This window comes from Colletotrichum orchidophilum (assembly GCF_001831195.1).
Source record: "Colletotrichum orchidophilum strain IMI 309357 chromosome Unknown Scaffold_114.1, whole genome shotgun sequence".
NCBI lineage: Eukaryota > Fungi > Ascomycota > Sordariomycetes > Glomerellales > Glomerellaceae > Colletotrichum > Colletotrichum orchidophilum.
The window spans coordinates 128,952-149,476 of NW_019173070.1; the positions used below are offsets into that span (position 1 = coordinate 128,952).

Here is a 20,525-nt window from a genome sequence, read left to right on the forward strand (position 1 = left end):
GTTGGCGGCAGGGGTCGGTGCTTGAGGCGAGGTCATCTCAAGCACTGAACTACTCGCGTTGAGGTGGTTACACAGGGGTCCAGGTTGGTGACACATCGTCTGATGTAAGCCTGTCTTTTGCATCGCGTCTTGAGAACAAACAGCATGACAGATGTAGGTAGAGTGGTTTGTAAGACCACAACCAACTCGCCCAAAGTAGAGCTGCTTTGGTAATATTAAGGTACCTTGATGAAAGTCGGGGTTCAGTGGTCATACAGGAAAGACAGGGAGAGGCCTGGGCGCCCCGGTACGTCAGATGCTCCGCCGGCCGATTCTCGGCTCAGACCATCATCGCCCAGGTAATCCCCAGCCTGTCAGCGGCAGGCAGGGGAGTTGGGCCTGGTGCCGATGCAGGTGGGTAGAGCGGACCTCGGCTTTTCCTCCACTTCCCACTCTTGAGGGACCAGTCCTCAACTTGTCATCAACCACAGTGGGAAGAGGTGTGATGCATGGTAATTTGCACCTCACCACTACCTTCCACCACCCAATGCCGTCCCGATGACCTCGACCAACTTTGCGCAAGCGCAGCAGCGCCTGGCAGCACGACGACAAGCACGCGAAGCCAATAATGCTGCCCGACTAGCCGCCCAGCGCGATTCCTCACGCACCCGGGCCCAAATCGATCGTTTACCGTTCCCATTCAGCCGCCTCGGCTCAGCATGGGACTCGATATCATCGCAAGATGGCACTCGACCCGCCTTTAGAGTCGGACAGGTCGATGCGGAACTGCTAGATGACGAATTGTTAGAGTTGCTCCGCGGCCAGGTTGGCGATGCACTCAAGTACTTCGCCGGCGGCCATCTGAAAGACGACTGGTCTGCCGAGATTCTTCTTGCACTCCGCGCCATTCTTTTCAAGTTAACGGTCTGGGATAACGACGCGACTTATGGCGCAGCTCTACAAAACCTGAAATACACGGATGCGCGCAAAGACGGCTCGGTGCTTGTTGCGCCATCTAGATGGCAAAAGTCATTATACGGATTGGCCACCGTATTTGGGAAATACGGCTGGGAGAAGTGGGAGAACTGGCTGCTTGAAAACGACGATGGTTACAGCGACGAGCCCAATCCTCGACTCCAGAGGCTGTCACGTATGACATCCCGGATCACGACGCTCCACGCAGGAGCAGCCTTTGTCTCGTTTCTCGTCTTTCTGCTGCAGGGAAGATATCGCACTCTCCTCGACAGAGTCCTACGGATGCGCCTGGCTCCACCGACCAGCCAGGTGAGCCGCGAGGTGTCCTTTGAGTACCTCAACCGGCAACTCGTTTGGCACGCCTTCACCGAGTTTCTTCTATTCATACTGCCGCTTGTTGGCATTAACCGGTGGAGGAGGTGGATCTCAAGGACATGGCGCAAGACAAAAGAGATCATCGCTACAAAGGGAGACGAAGAGACATCAGCAAATGGCGAATTGGGATTCCTGCCTGAACGCACATGCGCTATATGCTATCAGGACCAGAATGCCCTTGCAAGTACAGAAACCGAGATCATGGCAGCGGCTGCATCAAGTGGTGTCATTGGCTCAGCTCAGACCGACATCACCAATCCTTACGAGACCATTCCTTGCGGCTGCGTCTACTGCTTTGTTTGCATAGCAACTCGTCTAGAGCGGGAAGAAGGTGAGGGTTGGACATGTCTCAAGTGTGGCGAGCTCGTCAAAGAGTGCAAACCATGGAGCGGCGATGTTTTAGAGCCACCGAAGAAATCACCAACTACCAAAGTAGTGGCCTTTTTAGATGAGTCCAAGGATGTCGAGAGTGACGTCGGCACGGAAGACAACGCTGATAGCGAAGAAGTCGAAGGCATGAACAGCACCGAGTTTATTGACGTTTCTCGAGATGAAGACTACCCTGACGATACGGATACTGGCGACTCAGAAGGCTTCGAGGAGACCATGGACCAGGGCGAATGAAGAGGTCATACACTACCACGTTGTACACTATTGCAAGGCTTAACAGGGCGCTACACGAGGTCTTCCATTTTCAGCACCTTAATCCAAGGATAGCAAAAGCAAGCGATCATCAATATGCAAGGAGTTGCCCAGAGTTCTCAGAGACACAGGTGGATATGAGACGGTCTTCCAATACCCATGAAGAAATGAACGTAATGCTTTATCAAACGTCTTAATATCACATCTCAAGCTCATCTCCATTCTCTCGTGCAACTTTCCGGGGCCGGGGGCGCATCGGGGGGCAAAACGTGGCCGAGGCCCCACCGCACTGCCAACGCACTCCATGCTCGCCCAAAGAACGCTAGCGCCCGCTGGACAAGGGGGCTTGGATCCGCCGTGCCCACTGAGATTTCAGGGACCGTCCCAGGTACCTGGCGGCCTTAGCGTCACAAGCGCACTGAAATTCCAATTTACGCTGGTTCGTCTGGTATTCCTCCACCTCTCACCACGATCTGTCGACGCCCAAACACTTCGAGATCCGCGACGTGCACTTGTATAAGCAGCGCAGCGCCTCGAGACAACAACGCATATTCAAAGACGGTGTCGCACGGCTCTTCATCAAAGATTATAGAAGCGCGTCGACTGAATGTTGAACCAAGAAAGCAATCCAAAAGCCTTCGTGCAAGCCGAATAAACGAAACAATAACATACCCAATGTTGCAAAGATTGAAGAACAACCTGCCGAACCTCAATCATTCAAGCGATGCCGAGTTTCTTCCAGTTCACTCAAGGCAATGAGTCCCGCACCCGCCTCACGAGCGACGCCTCTCCTCTACTGGGCCGCTTCCGCGCCGTACCCCCGCGATCCGACGTCCCCAGCCGCCGCCGCCGCTCCAGCACCCTCGGCTTGTTCACATCCAACAACCGAGGGAGCGTTTACGTTGGCTACGGCGCGCTTCTGTCTGCTGCCGGTCTCGAAAACCATGATAATGATGCTGCTAGGGGCGGCGACTGGGAGGAATTGGGCGCGTGGGAGCGCATTTGGCGCAAGATCTCCAACGTCTGGGTCGAACCGAAACAAAGTGCCGTCAAGGGGGTTGTCGATGTGTGGTGGAGTCGATATGGAGTTTTGGTGGTGATGCCTGCTGTTCTGGTATGTTGACACCTCAACAATAGGACGAACCGAAGATTGGGGTTATGGGTCTAACACTGGCGGGAATTTAGGCTATTGCGTGGTGCGCGATACCGTTCCCAAAGTACTCTTTTCCTGGCGAGGACGACGACGATCGAGGTGATCCCGTGCCAGGGTCTGGGCGAAAGATACCTGGCCACGGAGAAGCAAGAGTACAGATCAACTTTTGGTTCTTCCTATTTGTGTACTATGGTTTCTACAACGTTACGGCTCTGATATGGATCACCAAAGTCTTCAACCTATACAGTTTGAACTGGTACGCCCCCCCCACCCCATCTAGAAGCACACCCACATGCTTACACACACGCAGGTGGCCACAGTCCTTCGGCTTTCCTCTCACCATGTCTATTATTGCCCTCATCTCGATAGCAGTCCCAATCCCGGTCTACCTCATTCCGGAGACGCGCTTCCTCACCGCCCACAACACGGCTTGGATCTCCTGGACCTTCATCGTCATGGCCATGCCCGTGACCATCGCCTTCTGCATCCTTCTCACCTCCCAGCGGCACCTGAAACTGCGCCAGTCGCTCTCAGAGACCCAACGCATCTTCACCACGTCTTGGTGGACGGGCGAGGCCGAAGGGAGCATTCCCCGGCGCGATAATCGCCGCCGGCCGAATCTCAGCAATGGCTCCTTCGACCCGGACGCGACACTCCAGGTCGCCGCCGAGCAGTCTCGCAACATGGGCGGTGTTAGGATGCGCCGTAGGTGGCTGCCCGCCAGTTTCGTCCGCTTCATCTGGTTCTGCCTGGCCCTTTCTGTTGGGCTCATGGCGTACGTGATAGGAGAGGCCTACGCCGAGATTTACTTGCGGACGCTGCCTCACAACAACTTGGAGACCATTGTGTACGTCTACAGCTGGATTATCACGGTGCACCTGCTTGATGCCCTAACTGGTTGGCTTCTGGGTATCCGCGAGGGCGAGCGAGTAGGCAGCTACCCCCTGAGCTGGGTCTTCAAACTGTGAGTGTATACCTTGCCTGAGTGAATCCGTAACGGCACCTACTAACACCACGATTCAGATACTTCATGCTCACCTATCAAACCTACGTCCGCGCTCTATACGCGCGCCTCCGATCCCCAGAGCAATTCGTCTACCTCCAGATCCTCTCCAGCAGCACCCTCATCATCCTCACCCCGCTCACAATGTCCCGCCTCTACCACCGCATCACCGTCGCTCTCAACTTCACAGACCAATCCTACGCGTCATACCAAAAAGTCTGCACCCGCAACGTCTTCATTCGCTTTCTGGCCGAGAACGTTTCCATGGCCGCCTTTCTCGGGAGCGTTTTGGTCTTGCACTTTGGGCCCAACAAGGACGTCTACCCGTACTTCGCCTTTGACGGCAAAGTGACGGGCGACGACTACGACTACGACTTTAAGCTCACCTTCTGGGCCTCGTCCGTCACCTGGGCGTGCGAGCTCGTCGCCTCCGTCATCGTTCGCGGGCTCATTAGCTGGTTTTTTGGTGTCGACGTCGGCATGGAGGGCAAGCTCGACCTCGCCGTGTGGCCGGAGCTGCTCCCGACAAGCGTGGCTGTCATGTTCCATGTCCTGCAGAACATGTTCTTCTCCATCATCCGGTTGCAATTCCACTGATGGAAAAAAAAAAAAAAAAAAGAAGCAATCGAAATGCTCAACCCTTCAACCCAAACCTTGTCCGGCTTCTGCTGGTTCTCTATTCGGCTCACGCATGCCGGTATCACCCTATCTTATCAACACATCAAACAGTCGTTTCCCATTCTAGAGGCGTTATCCAAGGTCGTTTAGCGGTTTCATTTTTTCTCGGCAAAAACGCCCCCTTTTTGCTGGGTGTGTGACACGACATCCTGGGTGACTTTTCTCCTTCAGCATCAAGCGATAAGAGAGAGGGAGGGAGAGAGTGAACAGGCGCACGGGTGGATAACAACTCTTTTTCTCTCTGCCCTTCTCGTCTGTCTCCTTCTCCGGCTTTTATTCTGCGCATAGGCGTATGTGTTGTCATTTTCCTGTTCTCGTTCAGCCCGCGTCTGTTTCTCTTGGCTATTGGTGCGGAACGACAAGAACTAAGAAAGATACCCCAGTAACCCCCCCCCCCCCCCCCCCCCCCCCCCCCCCCTCCCCCCCCCCCTCCCCCTCCCTCACCCCTCCCCTCTTCATCAACATCCACCCACAACCCCCACACACCCCCCCCCCCCCCCCCCCCCCCCCCCTTCAAGACCCCTCTCTCCCTACGTTCCCCTGTTCCCAGTCTATCTGATCAACTATACCAACTCATAACAACCCCCACCCCTCCTTGGCATGATTTATGAAGGACACATTCTACTTCTTTTTGGGTAGAAATCAATATTAATAGGTAGAATTAATGATGATCATATTAGACGATGCAAGAAGACCCTCTATCGGTGACTTGATGCGCCTCGATAGTCAAACCGCTTGGCAAATGTGCATCATCTGCAGGAGACAGAGGCGAGATGGCTGACTCATTTTGGGCTGCCCCTACGCCCCTACGGAGTCGGAGTAGTTGGTGTAGAGTCTAATAAGAGAAAACGTCATTCCAAAGAGAAGCACTCTGTCGCGGACTGCTTCTTGTCTCCCAAGGTGTCAGCTATTGATTGACTGGGAATTCGTTGGCCGTTGAACTGAATCGGACACCTGCATGATGCTGTCCTACCATCCCTCCTCCGGCCTAGAACCATGACACCCTCTCTCTCTCTCCCGGGCGCGGCGAGGCCTGTTCGACGGCGACTCGGTCAAGCTATGGTGCGGCTCGCGTTGCCCACTAACACGACCGAGCCGCTGATCGGTCCTGTCGAGTCCCGCAGGTCGATAAACCGCACAGGCGCGTCCGATTTGGCCGGGCGTCCTCGGTACTACAAGCAGTTCAAGCCCCGTGGTGCGTCTGCGGACGACGACGAACTTGCCTGACGGGTCAGAAAAGCAAAGAAGCATCATCAGCGCGCAGAATTGTCATGGACAGCCGCTTCCCCGGACGAGTTGGAATGGAGACTGATTGCAGCCGACCAACACCTATTCAGATGCCAGGCCGGTTCACTTGCCACCTGGCACGAATAGGACATCGACCCGAGTGGTCTCTGGCTGCATCTTTTCCCCTCCCCCAAAAGTTGAGCGACGTCAGCATATAGCTACCCATAGTTGCATATTTTCATAGGCCTTTTTCTTCTTTCTTCAGATCATGGAGCCAATGATACCAGACGCAGACAGTAGCGGTGAGGGAAAGGTCGCTCGATGGCCGGCCATGGAAGACTGACTCATTTGCATCGACTATCCGCTAGCGGTGCCGGACTTACGGCATCTTCGAGCCTTTCCAAGCCCAAACGGAAAGAACAGAGGCCGTTAATAAGATATCCGGTTAAGAAATCTGCTCCCGGGAGGTTGCGTCGACGGGGTCCATTTTCACCTGTGCCGGAGCGTTTTGGACACCGCTAATGCACCCAATCTTGCTTGATGCTGCCGCCGGCCCCGGACATGTGAAGTCTCCCGTCTCCTATTGCGGCTACGAGATTCCCCGGCTCGCATGGCAAGCAGTCTGATGGATTACACCCGACTCATATTGTTGGCTATTTGCAGGGAATTCATGATGACTCCCAGCTGACCGAGCAGACCATTGTGTTTCATTGGGAAAGGTAATTGTTCTCGAGCATTCTGCGGAGGCTACTAAGTTCTTGGGGCTCCAGAAGAGTAGGTTGCTCGTCAATGACAACGAGGTACTGCGCCTGGCGTCTCCGTCTGAGCCGCCTGATGAAATTGAGTCCCACCATCCGGGGGCAGGCCGGGGCCCGATGGTAAATCATTGACAAAGAACATGATGGCTTCGGCCACTCAGCAGAAAGACCAGGGGTGACACTGCTTAATTGCGTTTTGAGGAATGGCTTCCAACCTGAGATGGGACGCTACATGCCTGCGCATGTATCATGGTTATTAGTAGTGTCCCCATCGTATGGTAATCAACCACTTGGCATATATGTATATATATTTATATGTATCGGAATCGGATTACGACCATAGGACGGCTTCCTGGTGTAATGATGCCTCATCGACCAGGCACTCCGTTGACAAAGCTTTTCCAAGCTTGGACCAAAAAGACGGATGAGGATCTTTCACAGGTTGACGGGAGAAAGAAGTATGGAACTCGGGTTCCAGACTGGGCCATCAGTGACTTGCTAGAAATAGGAAAGGGGGGTTCCGGGACGACGGGCGGAAATGATCGGATAAGATGGTCTCGAAGCATTCGGACGGAATCTGATTTATGGGGTTGCCAAGAAGTTGTCCCAGTCCATGACAAGGCCCAGTTTTCTCAAGATTCGTATGTGTTAGGACGGAGTATACATTGTAGACGCACACTGAGGTGCCGAGTATCCTCATGTAGGATTCGTGCATGGTTGACGATGTGGTGTGGTAGTGGGATGAGTCGGCGGCTGGTGCGAGCTCGGTACCTCATGAACCGGCGCCTGAGTTCAACAGAATATCCCAATTGATACGGCTCATTTCCTGTCGAGGACGCGGGGGCACAGGTTGTTCACAGGGGATCTTTGAGTTGTGATTCGACGGTCACCCTGGCCGTGGCCGTGACTCAATGCGAAGCGATGGCAGGATGTTGCGGCGGTTCGCCTGTCGCTCGGGATGCTTCTTGCAGGACAGGAATGGTAAGCGGGCGAGACCTCTCGACGGAACGAGTGGGGTGAGAGTTGAAAATTGACGGTACGGCACAGCGGTAGGACCTCTCTGGCTGCTGATCGACTAAATGGAAACGCGGGACCATGTTGCCTGTCGGACAGGTACGAGACAAGTGGGCTGTGAGATGTAATAAGCTCTCAACAAACATAAGGAACTCAACGAAGTACAAGTACATGAAATGGGTGCAGGTGAAGCACCTTCGAGCATTCCTGGAAACCTTCCTGAAAACCTGCCGCGGTGGCTTGATGGTTCCGGTTTGGGTCAGGTTTGAGCTTTGCTGGACCTGAACAAGATGCCCTGACGAGTCCATGCCGTGATGTATCTCTATAGACCATTGCCTGTATGCCATGCCAGGCATGTTACGATTGCTGTACGGAGGCACATGGGGTCGACCGACGTTCCCCTGTTGGCGGATGGAAATCGATGGTCCAAGGATCAAAGCCAAGATATCGGGTCAACGGTGTTATCCCTGCACTCTGTAATTGGCTCTGGAGGAAGAGGGAGATAGATACATGGGCCGAGTGCATCTAGAAGCAAAACGGGAGCAGAGGAGTTGTTCTATGGTCAAGTCCAAGGTATGGAGTGGAGGAACAAATCTAGGCCGCCGTTGTCCTAGGTTTGAGGGGGGCAAATTCAAAGAGGATGGGTAATCTTGTATCCGTAAGGGAAGGCACAATGCCATAGGAACGTTGCTCTGCAAGCCAACACCTCAAGGTTGTTGTTGTTGTTGTTGTTGCCGATGATGAATCCGTACTTTCCTTTCCCCTGCTCTCCCCTACCTCGACCTCGTCATTTGTTTCACTCTTCTCTGCTCCACATCATGTTCGTGCTCCCTACGATACATCCTTAGACTATTCATATAGGCCGCAATAAATTCGGACGTTTGAAGCAAGCTGAGATGTTGTCGTGATCATCGGGTCTTGAGACCTTCAGCGGTGGGGGCCGTCAAAGGGGGCCGACAGACGAGATCCAGAGTCACTAATTGATACGGCAGTATCCGTACCCTCGTTCGCAGCACCAGAGACCGCCATCGCCGCAACATCACCATAGCGCGAGCTGACTTTGCACCCAAGCCGACTGCCTACCCTTTCCGTACGGGGATTGCGGTGATGAAATAGCACGGCATGTTTGTACCACCTACACGCGCATGCAGGACGCTGCACCACATTACACCATTCATCGGTGTTGGACAGGGAAAAAGGCAAGGGCCCCGGTCCAAGGCTAAATGCCCTCCGGTTCTGGGGGTAGGTACTTGGTGCGGCACGTCTCGGAGCAAACCACACGTTCGCAACGAAGGTTCGTGTTGTCGACCTGTATCCGTAGCCCGGGCTGGTTTGCCAGTTCCCCGCGGCGCTTAACGAAGCTGCACCGCCGAGAACTAATACCTCGTTCCCCTCTCTTCAGGCGATGACCTGGTTTCCATGCGTACCCGGGCCACGTTTCCTGACGCGGCAAGGCAAGGAGGGAAACGGCCACATCAACGAAGAGAGCACAGCGAGGTTAGTGGCAATCAGAGGCGTGGATGTCCCGCTGTCTTTGATTCATTGGCCCAGTTGATATGCCATGCAACATGCAGTGGCTTCCTTGCGTTTGTGCTGGGCTGCCTGAAGAGGGTGAGACAGAGACAGCTTGTGTGTCCCGGAACCCTCTCTCGAAGGTGGTGGTGGCATTGTGGGGTGCTGCTTCTTCGCTCCCTGGTCCGTTCGTCCAAGGTCCCCTGCCTTGCGATATGGAGGGGTCGATGCTGCGATGGAGGGGCACTTTGACTGAGAGACATCCCACCTCCCACCTGCGCCGTTGCCGGCTTACCATTTGCTATTACACCCAGATACGATATCGTGCGACTTGTGAGACGAGAAGTAGCCCAGGAAATCCGTTCACCTGCGGGCAGCAGGCATCGCTTCATCTCCAAGTCAACGTAAGGCAGGCAAGTCCCTTGTTGAAATACAATGGGCTCCCAAGGTTGGGCGGCAATGAAAAGACAGAAAGGGCATCAAAGGCAGGGCTCGGAAGAGACAAAGGAAAAGCAAAGATAATGGATGCTCGCCATCCTATCTAGGCACATCCCGAAGAGCCTTAAATGAGCTTTTCCTATCAAGCCTTGAGCCAGCTTGGCCAAGTGCCCTCATCGCTGTCATTTTCGCTGCGGACCACACATGGAATCGACCTGCCCACTTCGCACCACACGTAGTGACACCCTACCCGTATCACAACTCTCCACTCCCTAATCGATGGCGCGCGTTCACTTTCACCATTCTACCTCACGCTACCTTCATAGTTCCTAGTTTAGTTTTTTTTTTTCTTCTGCCTTATTTTCCTCTTCCCGCCTCTGCTACCTTCATGATCCCTGGGGCCTGGACTGGTATTACCATCACCTCCCTAGGCATCCGTCCCCCTTCTGCGGGCCGTCTGCCAGCCTGCTTTCGTGCTTTCATGCCTTGTCTCACCCTCCACCCCGGCGAGCCGAGCTGGATTAGCCTGCCACTCTCCTTCCCACACTCTCTTCTCTCACACCTCAGTCCAGACGGGTACGAAGTACACACACTTATTCCCCCCCCCTCGGTCAGAATAAGGAACCGGTACCTAGTAACTCCGTAGTCCTAGCAGCTCCAATACAATCTCCACGTACCCCGAGCACATTGTCTACCAACATTACCGTTGTTCACCACCTGCCACTAGGTCCTGTCCCACACCCCTCCTCTCGCTCACACTCAGCCTACTGTGTTCTCCGGGATCCGACCCCAAAATTTTCTTCTGCCAACCTAGATACAGACTCATATCATTGCTTCCCAACCCTCCCAGCCAGACCTTCTTAATCCACCTGCTCCTCCCCTCTCCTCTCTTCACAATGTCCTCCGAACAACTCCCCATCTCAAACGACGCCTCTCCGGCTCCAATCAACCCTTTGGCCGCCCATCCCGTCCGAGGCACCGCCGATCTCCTCAACAACCCTCAAGATGCCCAGGGACGACAGCCCGCCTCCGCCACCGCCGCCTCCTCCGAACTCGCCAGTTGGAAGGTGAAGCTCACGGGCGCTCTGCGTCACTTTGCTGACTTCCCCATCAAGGGCATTGATTTTGTCGATATCATGCCCCTCTTCCTCGACCCCACCGTCCACCAGACTCTCGGTGATGCCCTTGAGCTGCAGGTCAAGGAGGGATTCCCGACTCTCCCCGACGTCATTGTTGGTCTCGACGCCCGTGGTTTCCTTTTCGGCCCCGGCCTGGCCCTCCGTCTCGGCACCGGCTTCGCCCCGGTGCGCAAGCAGGGCAAGCTGCCCGGCCCGTGCGTCACTGCCGAGTACCAGAAGGAGTACGGCTCCGACTTCTTCCAGATGCAGCAGGATGCTATCAAGCCTGGCCAGAAGGTTCTGGTCGTCGACGACATCATTGCTACTGGTGAGTTGCATACTCTGCGTCCTCAACAACTACCTCCCGCAGTCCCACTGACACCAGATAGGTGGTTCCGCGAAGGCTGCGGCCGACCTCATCAAGCAGCTCGGCGGCGAGATTATTGGCTACCTTTTCATCTTGGAGATCCCAGGCCTCAACGGACGTGAGAAGCTCGGCGACACAAAGACCATCATTCTCCTCGAGGACGCATAAAGCACACTATGGGGTGGGCCACATGGGCTGTGCAGATAAGCCCGGTGATCAGCACACATCTTCGACGGACAGGTAGATGTCTCCGATTCAACTTGGCACAACCTGGGTTCTCGAAAGTACATAGGTACCTGCCGTGGGAGGACTGACCTTGATGCCCATCGAGGTGTCAAGGTTAATGAGAAAGGGCCTGTTTCCTTGCAGCTTAACCTCATTTCGGCTCTCTTCCACACGAACATGCGCGAAAAGTGACATCGCGCCGGCGTTTTGGGTTACAAAAAGTAGGACGGCAAACTGATTGGAAAGATGAGACATAGACGTTATGAATGGAAAGACTCGGACAGGAGTCGATGCGCGCGATCGAGTTCTTAACAACACGAGCGCCTTGAATATAATGATGAGCAAATACCTAGTATCCACCTGGCCAACGTGGGAATGCTCAGCCTTCAAGACTTCGGTACCTTTCAAGTCCCACTCCTATCCAGAATTCCAGATGCTTGATATGCATGTCCAAGACATTGCGGCAGCCAGTTCGCGGGGTCGTCTGAGCCTCGTGTAAGTTGATTAGTCTTTACCAGGGACCTGAGGTGTGTGCAGCAACTTGCACGAATGCATGCTAGAAGTAAAGCGACGGAGAGGCCTCAGCAAAAAAAAAAAAAAAAAAAAATTCGTAAGTGCGTCTAATGTGCAAGAACTACTAGAAATTCTGGTGATGGCCTCACCTCGTCTTCAATGCCCCGCCCTAGCTGCACTTACCTGAGCGGTTGTGAGTAAGGCCCTTGGCAAGAACTCACGCCCACCTTCCATTCGGGATTCCACCTGTCTCTGGTGCGCTTCTCGATAACTCTGCATCTATTATCGCCCTTCCTTCCCAAGTCCAGGACGGCTGCTTTGGAACCCCGAGCTTTTTGTGATACTCGAATGCGGGTCGTAAGACGAGCGGAGGGGAAAAGGGACCGGACCATTCACGGATCGTCCTCAACCTGGATCTACAAGCACAGTGAGAAACCTACACCACAACCACTACGACTTTGGACAGGCTCCAAATAGCTCAGAACTCGGGATTAAACCAAACACAAGGCGGGATGAAGGCGCCACCAAAGAAAAAAAGGGCGTGCTGATCCATGATGTCACAACCTGCCGAGCGACCCCTCGATTTCTTAAAGCTGCCTTAATCGGGATAACCCCACCTCTTCTCGCCGCTCATCCTCGACGCGTGAGCGGTCACTGGGCGGGCATGCCTTTAGGTAGACCTGATTGGAACTTGTTACCCATTTTGGGACAGCTGTCTCGTTGGGGATCGTGGTACAGAACTGGTCTGCTTGGGTGCAGGGTTTGCTAAGCTGTGCTGTTCCCGAGTAGAATTAATAAGCTGTCCTGGGCTCAGAGCTGACTTCCGCGACGTTCAGGTGAGGCGGGGTTGAATGGAATTTATAAGCCACGGTGCATCTACCTACCTCTTTATATATGCGTGGGTATCTTTTGCGTCTCCAAGCTGCTGTCCATTTGCTGGAACTCTCGTGACCACACACATAGATCTTGGTAAATTTACGAAACTTCCAATATGACTCTCAAGCTTTTCCTGTAAGCAGCCCCAGGCTGTCCCAGTCTCACAAAAATGTCGTAGCTAATAATTTACATCGCAGGACGGGCGTCACTGGTATGAAATGACTTTTCTCTTTCTCTCTCTGTTTCTCTCTCATATTACATCAAATTTGCGAATCGAATAATGATCTCTTTTCTAACATATAAATTCAAGGCTACATTGGCGGCGATGCCTTTTATGCGCTCTACGAAAAGCACCCAGAATACGAATATTCCCTCCTAGTGCGCAACGAAGAGCGCGCCGCTCCTGTGAGAAAGGCATTCCCCAATGTCCGTATAGTACTCGGTGGCTTGGAGGACGCAAGTGTGATTGAAAAGGAGGCCGCGGCTGCTGACGTGGTTGTTCGTACGTTGCTGCCCACCGCCTCCCCCCCCTCCCCCACCCTCCCTCCCCCCCCCCCCAGCCCCCCCGGGGGGGGAGAGGGCGGGGGGGGTAGCAAGGGGGCGCGCGGCCCGCCGGAGGTGGTGCCGGCCGGCGGCCCCCCCCCCCCCCCCCCCTCAAGTTCTCCTTCTGCCCCGGGAACCGGTGTCGGGCAGAGATGAGAGATGTTAACATGAAGGATAGACACTGCTGGGTCTGCCGATGATGAGCCATCCGCAAAGGCCATTGCAAAGGGATTGGCAGAGGGACACACACCTGAGAAGCCGGGCTTCTGGATTCACGTCTCGGGCACGGGTATCCTGCAATGGGTGAGGAGACTATCCCCAAACCCTCTCCTTTTTCATCTCGAGGAAATATAGCCACTAATGCCAGAGGGTCGTTGCCCACAGTACGACATAAAGCACGAACGCTACGGCGAGGCGCCCCTCCCAGACCAAGACTACCACGACATCCGCGACATTGACCGCATCCTCTCCCTCCCAGACGAGGCCATCCATCGCGACATTGACAAGATTGTTCTCGGCGCCAACTCCCCCTCTGTGCGCACCGCCATCTTCGGCCCGCCGACTATCTACGGCCGCGGCCGCGGGCCCGTCAACCAGCGCTCGATCCAGGTGCCTTCCCTCGCGCAGGCGACGCTGGAGAAGGGGTTCGCGCCAGTGGTCGCGCCGGGCAAGACGGAGTGGGACAATGTACACGTGCGTGACCTGTCGCGGCTGTTTGTCACGCTCGTGGAGACGACGCAGGACGGGCCCAAGAACGCCGATCCGGAGATTCTGGGGCCCCGGGCCTATTACTTTGTCGAGAGCGGGACGCACGTTTGGCGCGACGTCGCGACGTGGGTTGCGGAGGAGGCGCATAGGCAGGGGTTCCTGCCGGCGGCGCTGACCAAGGAGGCGACGATGAAGGAGGTGTTGCAGAGTGACGGTAAGGCGAATGCCACGTGGGGGTTGAATTCCAAGAGCAAGGCGGAGAGGGCGCGCAAGTATCTTGGGTGGGAGGCCGAAAACAAGAGTCTCAAGGAGGAGATTGCCGATACGGTTGCTTTTGAGGCGACGAGGTTGAAGATTGAACCCAAGGAGAAGAAGCAGTAAAGTAGCACATTACAAATATAGGTCGATAGTCTCATATGAGCTGTTTTCTCAATTTCACTCATGGTCCAGACCGAGGCTTGATTTTTGGTTGTCGGTTGCTTTGAAAAAGGGGGTTTCGCCTATCAAAAGAGAAGAAGAGCATCATCTATACCTCCTCTGCCTCCTCGTGATCAATGGCAAAAACAACCGTCATCTCGACCTCGTTGCCCCAACCAGGGTGTAGCCCCATCTCCTGCCACGCCTTTTCGACATCAATCTCCAAGACGAAGTCGTGGCTCTTGCTGAGCGATACCGTGTGGACCGGAATCACAGAGTTCTGGATGCTGACGAGGAAATCATCCTCTATCGTCAATTCTGGCAGCTTCGAGATATAAAGACCTGTTTGTTTGGTTTTTTCCCGATCAGATTTTGTTCCTTCAACTTCACCAAAATGTGAGGTGGACTTACCGAGAACGCCGAGCGCCTTGAGACGAGTCTTGAGCTCCACCTTTCCATCGTGCCGCAACAGAAAGTCGCTGTTGAGTATGGCCGCCGCACCAGTCATCTTGCCCACCAGGCCCAGGTTGGCGGTCCACACCTTGCCCCTGGTCTCGCTATTAAACCCAGAGAGCGGGTAGGCGGTGAAGATGTCGTATCCGCGCACGTCGAGCGACACCGTGAGGGAGGACGCGGCCGAGCCGGAGGACACGGGCTCGCTGACTTTTCCCGACGAGTGCGCCCGGATGACGTAGCGCATGGAGGGCAGGACGCCGGAGAAGGCGGCGGCGAGCGGGATGATCTCCGTCAGGGGCCGAGCAGAGATGTTGAAGACGCCGAGGATCGGGGTGCCCGTCACGGCGGCGCCGTGGTAGCTGCCGATCTTGAGCAGACCGTCGTCGTCGTAGCCCGTATACGGGTCGATGGTCTTCCCGACCACGCTGGGTCGGAAGATGACGGTCTTGCCGCGGATCGTGGGACCCGTCATCTGCTTGATGAGATCCAGGTCGTACTGCCCAGGGACGTCGGTGATGTAAATGGGCCCTCCGCTGACGCAACGCGCCGCGGCGTGGAAGCCAGAGTAGTCGTGGACGGTCTGGAACATGTCCCAATCGGGCAGGATGTTGAGATGCTGTGTGAACAAGCTGTTGTGAGCGTTCGTCCAGACGTGCCAGGGGTGGGAAGCCGGGATTTCGGGGAAGAAGTCATCCGAGTTGCGGCACAGGATCGCGGGCCTGTTCCGGGGCATCTGGTTGTAAAACATAATCTGCGGCGTCTGCGACATGCAGGAGATGGTCTTGATGCTGAAGTGCCGGAGAGATGATATAGTCCAGGCGTCGAGGTAAGCATCGATGAGTTCACGGCGGGCGCTGGCCGAGACCCAGGTATCTGTCATGAATTGGGCGTCCGTCTTCACGCCGTCGATGCCACAGTCGACAAGGAATTTGTAAAAGTCGTTGTAGAACCTGTCAACGTCGTCTTTGTCGACCACAGTCATCTTACCTCCGAGGGGCAGGTTGCGTCGTTCGGCATCCTCCCGTATAACCTCTATCGTCTGGTACTCTTTGGCGATCTTTCCGTCCGGTGAAACACCCGCCCAATAACCTTCTTGTGTCAGCGTTTTTATGCTTCAAATACAACAAGGCGGCTTACCCAGAAGGGCATGCCAGACGGCAATGTGCTGGATGTGCGGATGTTTCTGTCGAATGTGTGCCACGGTGGCCTTCAGGCCTTGGGGGAAAGCTTTAGGCTCGGCTTCGAACTCGCACCAACCATGCTGAAACTGGCCATGTCCTCTGTAGTCAATTGTTTGCCAGTTGTCGTCAATGATGAGGCTGGAGACTCTGATATCGTTCTCGGCCAGCTTGTCGACTGCATCAAAGACCTTTTCGTCTGTGAGACGCTGCCCGAGAGCATTCCAAGTGCCTTGTCAAGCGAGTTAACCAAAAATCAGGCAATGGGGAAGAGACCGTAGGTTGAAATTTCACGATACTTACAGTAACCGAGTCCATCGTACCAGTTCTCCATCCACTCTGGTTTAACGCCCTCCTCGATCGCCTTCATCTCAGCCAACAGCTCGCCACTCGCCTTCTTCTCCTGAAGGATATACTGTCTAGCTTGATACATGACACAAGCATTTGCGCTCTCGAAGTTGTCTCCTGTTCCAATCAGGATGGTAGCAGGTTCTGATTTTGTGCTATCATTACGAGCCTGCAACTTGTAAGCATACAACTGTTCTGGTGAAATGGAGCTTAATGACGCACGTGAACAGACAGTTGCCCAGATTCGCCGTGGCGGAATACAGGCAGAACATGGTTGCCTCCACTGACGGCGAGGAAAACAAGATGCTTGCCTTCTGGACTCAGGAATGAGCAGAGGACGCCATCTTTATCGAGGTGAAACGTGTTCTTTCCGTGGCGAGGAGCCAGCCAGGGCGTCCAAATACGGATAAGAGCAAACCACCTACTACTGTCAGCATCCCCCGCTAAATGAAATTGGTATCTCAGGGGAGAGTTCTCGAGGCGAACTTGAACTTGATAATGGGCGTATCTCCAAAGATCAGGCTTACCTTAGAAACCCTCCCCAAGGTACTCCTATCGATATATCGGCAAGTTTCGACTCATCTCCATCCACGGCATCTATGGCAGCTTCAAGTGACCAAAGCCGAGTTCCGGGGCATTGGCTCATCATTGGCTTCACTTTCCATGCAGGGTTCAGGCCAGACACGACGTCATCAATGCTTTCGGAAACAGTCTCAAGAACGGGTCTCGCGTTGAGGACCACAGTGCCATCACCAACTCCCAGCTCGTCACGAGTCCATCTCCATGGCTCGTCCGACGAGTGTCGGAACTTGAGAGTGAACTGATACGATGTTTTGAAAGAAACAGAAGCGGAATAAAAGAACCGCCGGACGTTATCCGGGACCGCCTGCAAGGTCGTCGGAGTGTCTTCATCGGAGATGCGGGCAAGAGCAGTTTCACTCCAATCGGCTCCGTCACTTGAGTGCCATACAGCAACTTCCCAAGATTCACCCGCGCGAGAAGCAGGGATCTCTAGGACTACGGTGACAGGAAGACTTCCATTCGAGACCTGCGTATACTGGCCGAGTGGAGGATAGCTCTGGATGACGGCCTTCATAGTGTCGGCGATAGCTTCTGGGGCTGGCTTCTGTTTTGAGACGAAAAGAGATTGAAAGACTTCGGCAAAATTGTAGTTGTCTGACGGCATCTTGATGTCATAAAGATACAAAACCACGAGGAAAGAGCGCAAGTGATGAGGCAGCAGATAATCGAGATGATGTCAATGGCGAATCAGAATAACGAGAGGCTCTTGTTCAGTTGCTAAAGTAGAAATGCTGTAATATACTCTCATCCTATGTAAGAATTTGCGAGACTTGACATCTGCGGTGAAGGCAATTAGGTAGTCCTGTGACCTGCTGCACTAACAGCTCATCCCAATGGTCTCAGCTGCACGACTGGGACTTGACGCAAGAGCCGCTGTCGCCTGGGCACGGGGCAGTATCCGCTTAATTGGCCAATTGGCATTTGCGTACAAAAGGGAGAAGAGAATGATTCATCGATTGGGAGGGAATAGCTATGCGCAATGAAGCGCGAATATCAAATAACAGAAACTGAAGATGCGATATTACCTCGAGGGCAGAGATATGCCGTAACTCTGAGTCAATATGACCAATGCTGGGAATTATTTACAGCTGTTCCGGCAAGGAATAGTCAATGACAGAATATTAGTTAGATTGAACACAAGGTGGATCTGGTGGTACCGGGATACTGGGGCCGCAGATTAGTTACGTGCCTCCTCTGATTGGCTCCAGTTGCTGGGCCGGGGCATTCCGGAAGCCGGCTTCGCGCCTCGATTCCAAGGCACGCAGAGCCTTTCGAAAGCGAAAGCTTTCTGAGCCGAAACCTCATTGAAAGATTTCATCAAACACCTCATATCATTCCCCATCCTCCACAACTCCGCCATGGCGTCCCGGAGACTAGCTTTGAACCTCTCGCAGGGGCTGCGAAGCCGGGCTGCTCTTTCCAGAGCGAGTCCAATTACCCGGAGCTTCGCCACGCCTTCCAATACCCCCTTCGGCAAGACTCAGACGACAACGTTGAAGAATGGACTGACGGTACGCAATCCCATCCGCTCATCCGCCCTTCCGCCCCATGGCTCAATTGGCCTCGAAAACCGCGTCGCGAATCGAGTCTGACAATTAATATATAGGTCGCCACCGACTACTCGCCGTTCGCCCAGACCTCGACCGTTGGCGTGTGGATTGACGCCGGCTCAAGGGCTGAGACCGACGAGACCAATGGCACCGCACACTTCCTCGAGCACCTTGCCTTCAAGGTAGGCCACACTGCGACGGCAATGCGATGAGATCCACCTATTGATACGAATTTAGGGCACCACAAACCGGACGCAGCAGCAGCTCGAGCTCGAGATCGAGAATATGGGTGGTCACTTGAACGCCTACACCTCGGTTCGTTCCCGTCGACCGAAACCATCCAAATTCCCTTCAATTGACAATCGTACAGCGCGAAAACACCGTCTACTTCGCCAAGGCATTCAACTCCGATGTTCCCCAGACCGTCGATATTCTTGCCGACATTCTCCAGAACTCCAAGCTCGAGGAGTCCGCCATCGAGCGTGAGCGCGATGTCATCCTCCGCGAGTCCGAGGAAGTCGAGAAGCAGATGGAGGAGGTTGTCTTCGACCACCTTCACGCTACTGCCTTCCAGCACCAACCCCTTGGCCGCACCATCCTTGGTCCCCGCGAGAACATCCGTGACATCACCCGCACAGAGCTCACCAACTACATCAAGAACAACTACACTGCCGACCGCATGGTCCTTGTTGGCGCTGGTGGCATCCCCCACGAGAAGCTCGTCGAGCTCGCCGAGAAGAACTTCAGCGGCCTCCCGACCTCCGGCCCTCAGACTCAGGCATACCTTCAGTCCAAGCAGAAGGCCGACTTCATCGGATCTGATGTCCGTGTCCGTGACGACAACATCCCTACCGCCAACATCGCCATTGCTGTTGAGGGTGTCAGCTGGAACGACGACGACTACTACACCGCCCTCGTTGCCCAGGCTATCGTCGGCAACTATGACAAGGCCATTGGCAACGCTGCGCACCAGGGCAGCAAGCTCAGCGGTTTCGTCCACAAGCACGACATTGCCAACAGCTTCATGTCCTTCTCCACCAGCTACAGTGACACTGGGTAAGCAGCATCGATACAGCTAGGAAGAACACCTGCTAATACTTACTAGCCTCTGGGGTATTTACCTCGTCACCGACAAGCACGACCGCATCGACGATCTCGTTTACTTCGCCCAGCGCGAGTGGATGCGCTTGGCCCGCAACGTCAGTGAGGCTGAGACTGAGCGCGCCAAGGCCCAGCTCAAGGCCTCCATTCTCCTCTCCCTTGACGGCACCACCGCCATTGCTGAGGACATTGGTCGCCAGCTGGTCACCACCGGCCGTCGCGCCAACCCTGCCGAGATTGAGCGTACCATCGACGCCATTACCGAGAAGGATGTTATGGACTTTGCCAGCAGGAAGCTTTGGGACCAGGACATTGCCGTCTCCGCCGTTGGAAGCATTGAGGGTCTCTTCGATTACTCCAGACTCAGGGCCACGATGAAGCCCAAGTACTAAATGTGGTTATGGCGATTTCCGGGGAGATTAGGGTATAGAGTGTATGAGATACCGTTACAGGCAGGCTAGTGTATCATAAAGACTTCCCTTGTTCATATGTCTGTGATAACTGCAAGCTTAACACCTTGACGACCTAATTTTATTTTGTTTTATTGCAAACAACTACGATCTTTGGATGTCACAGGGATTTAGTCGTATCTATTTCACTCACTTCCTAAGCGTGAGGACGACTGTTTGTCCCCCGAAAATGGTACACAATGGAATGTGCTTCAGCTTTGGAAGTAACAAAAATACTGTCTAGGAGCTGCGCAGCTTTCATCTTAGGGTCGACACCTTTGGGAAGGGGGGGGGGGGGGGGGGGGCGGGGGACCGGGAAGCGGCCGGGCTAACAAGGTAG

General features: G+C 54.5%; 7 protein-coding genes across 7 annotated transcripts; 6 read left to right on the forward strand and 1 right to left on the reverse strand.

The window, feature by feature from the left end:
* Positions 1 to 537: 537 nt before the first annotated feature.
* CORC01_11024 (Pex2/Pex12 amino terminal region) lies at positions 538 to 1,953 on the forward strand (the record flags this gene model as incomplete). Its single annotated transcript, XM_022622651.1, has 1 exon — positions 538 to 1,953. One exon carries the CDS (start codon positions 538 to 540, stop codon positions 1,951 to 1,953), a length of 1,416 nt encoding a protein of 471 aa, XP_022470871.1.
* Positions 1,954 to 2,695: 742 nt separating this feature from the next.
* On the forward strand, positions 2,696 to 4,724 carry CORC01_11025 (uncharacterized protein; the record flags this gene model as incomplete). Its single annotated transcript, XM_022622652.1, has 4 exons — positions 2,696 to 3,085; positions 3,157 to 3,380; positions 3,435 to 4,088; positions 4,148 to 4,724. The coding sequence occupies 4 exons, from the start codon at positions 2,696 to 2,698 to the stop codon at positions 4,722 to 4,724; spliced, it is 1,845 nt and encodes a 614-aa protein (XP_022470872.1).
* A 1,077-nt stretch (positions 4,725 to 5,801) lies between these two features.
* CORC01_11026 (uncharacterized protein) lies at positions 5,802 to 6,032 on the forward strand (the record flags this gene model as incomplete). Its single annotated transcript, XM_022622653.1, has 1 exon — positions 5,802 to 6,032. One exon carries the CDS (start codon positions 5,802 to 5,804, stop codon positions 6,030 to 6,032), a length of 231 nt encoding a protein of 76 aa, XP_022470873.1.
* A 4,450-nt stretch (positions 6,033 to 10,482) lies between these two features.
* On the forward strand, positions 10,483 to 11,407 carry CORC01_11027 (adenine phosphoribosyltransferase; the record flags this gene model as incomplete). The annotated part of the gene is made up of 2 exons (XM_022622654.1): positions 10,483 to 11,200; positions 11,262 to 11,407. Coding segments are annotated over 2 exons (864 nt in total), but the record flags the coding sequence as incomplete, so codon positions are not given.
* Positions 11,408 to 12,968: 1,561 nt separating this feature from the next.
* Positions 12,969 to 14,485, forward strand: CORC01_11028 (uncharacterized protein; the record flags this gene model as incomplete). The annotated part of the gene is made up of 5 exons (XM_022622655.1): positions 12,969 to 12,988; positions 13,051 to 13,064; positions 13,164 to 13,355; positions 13,575 to 13,699; positions 13,781 to 14,485. The coding sequence occupies 5 exons, from the start codon at positions 12,969 to 12,971 to the stop codon at positions 14,483 to 14,485; spliced, it is 1,056 nt and encodes a 351-aa protein (XP_022470875.1).
* Positions 14,486 to 14,630: 145 nt separating this feature from the next.
* Positions 14,631 to 17,689, reverse strand: CORC01_11029 (raffinose synthase Sip1; the record flags this gene model as incomplete). The annotated part of the gene is made up of 6 exons (XM_022622656.1): positions 14,631 to 14,863; positions 14,933 to 16,066; positions 16,115 to 16,387; positions 16,459 to 16,672; positions 16,726 to 16,924; positions 17,031 to 17,689. 6 exons carry the CDS (start codon positions 17,687 to 17,689, stop codon positions 14,631 to 14,633), a joined length of 2,712 nt encoding a protein of 903 aa, XP_022470876.1.
* Positions 17,690 to 18,443: 754 nt separating this feature from the next.
* Positions 18,444 to 20,128, forward strand: CORC01_11030 (mitochondrial-processing peptidase subunit beta; the record flags this gene model as incomplete). The annotated part of the gene is made up of 5 exons (XM_022622657.1): positions 18,444 to 18,596; positions 18,692 to 18,817; positions 18,873 to 18,950; positions 19,006 to 19,691; positions 19,741 to 20,128. 5 exons carry the CDS (start codon positions 18,444 to 18,446, stop codon positions 20,126 to 20,128), a joined length of 1,431 nt encoding a protein of 476 aa, XP_022470877.1.
* Positions 20,129 to 20,525: the final 397 nt, after the last annotated feature.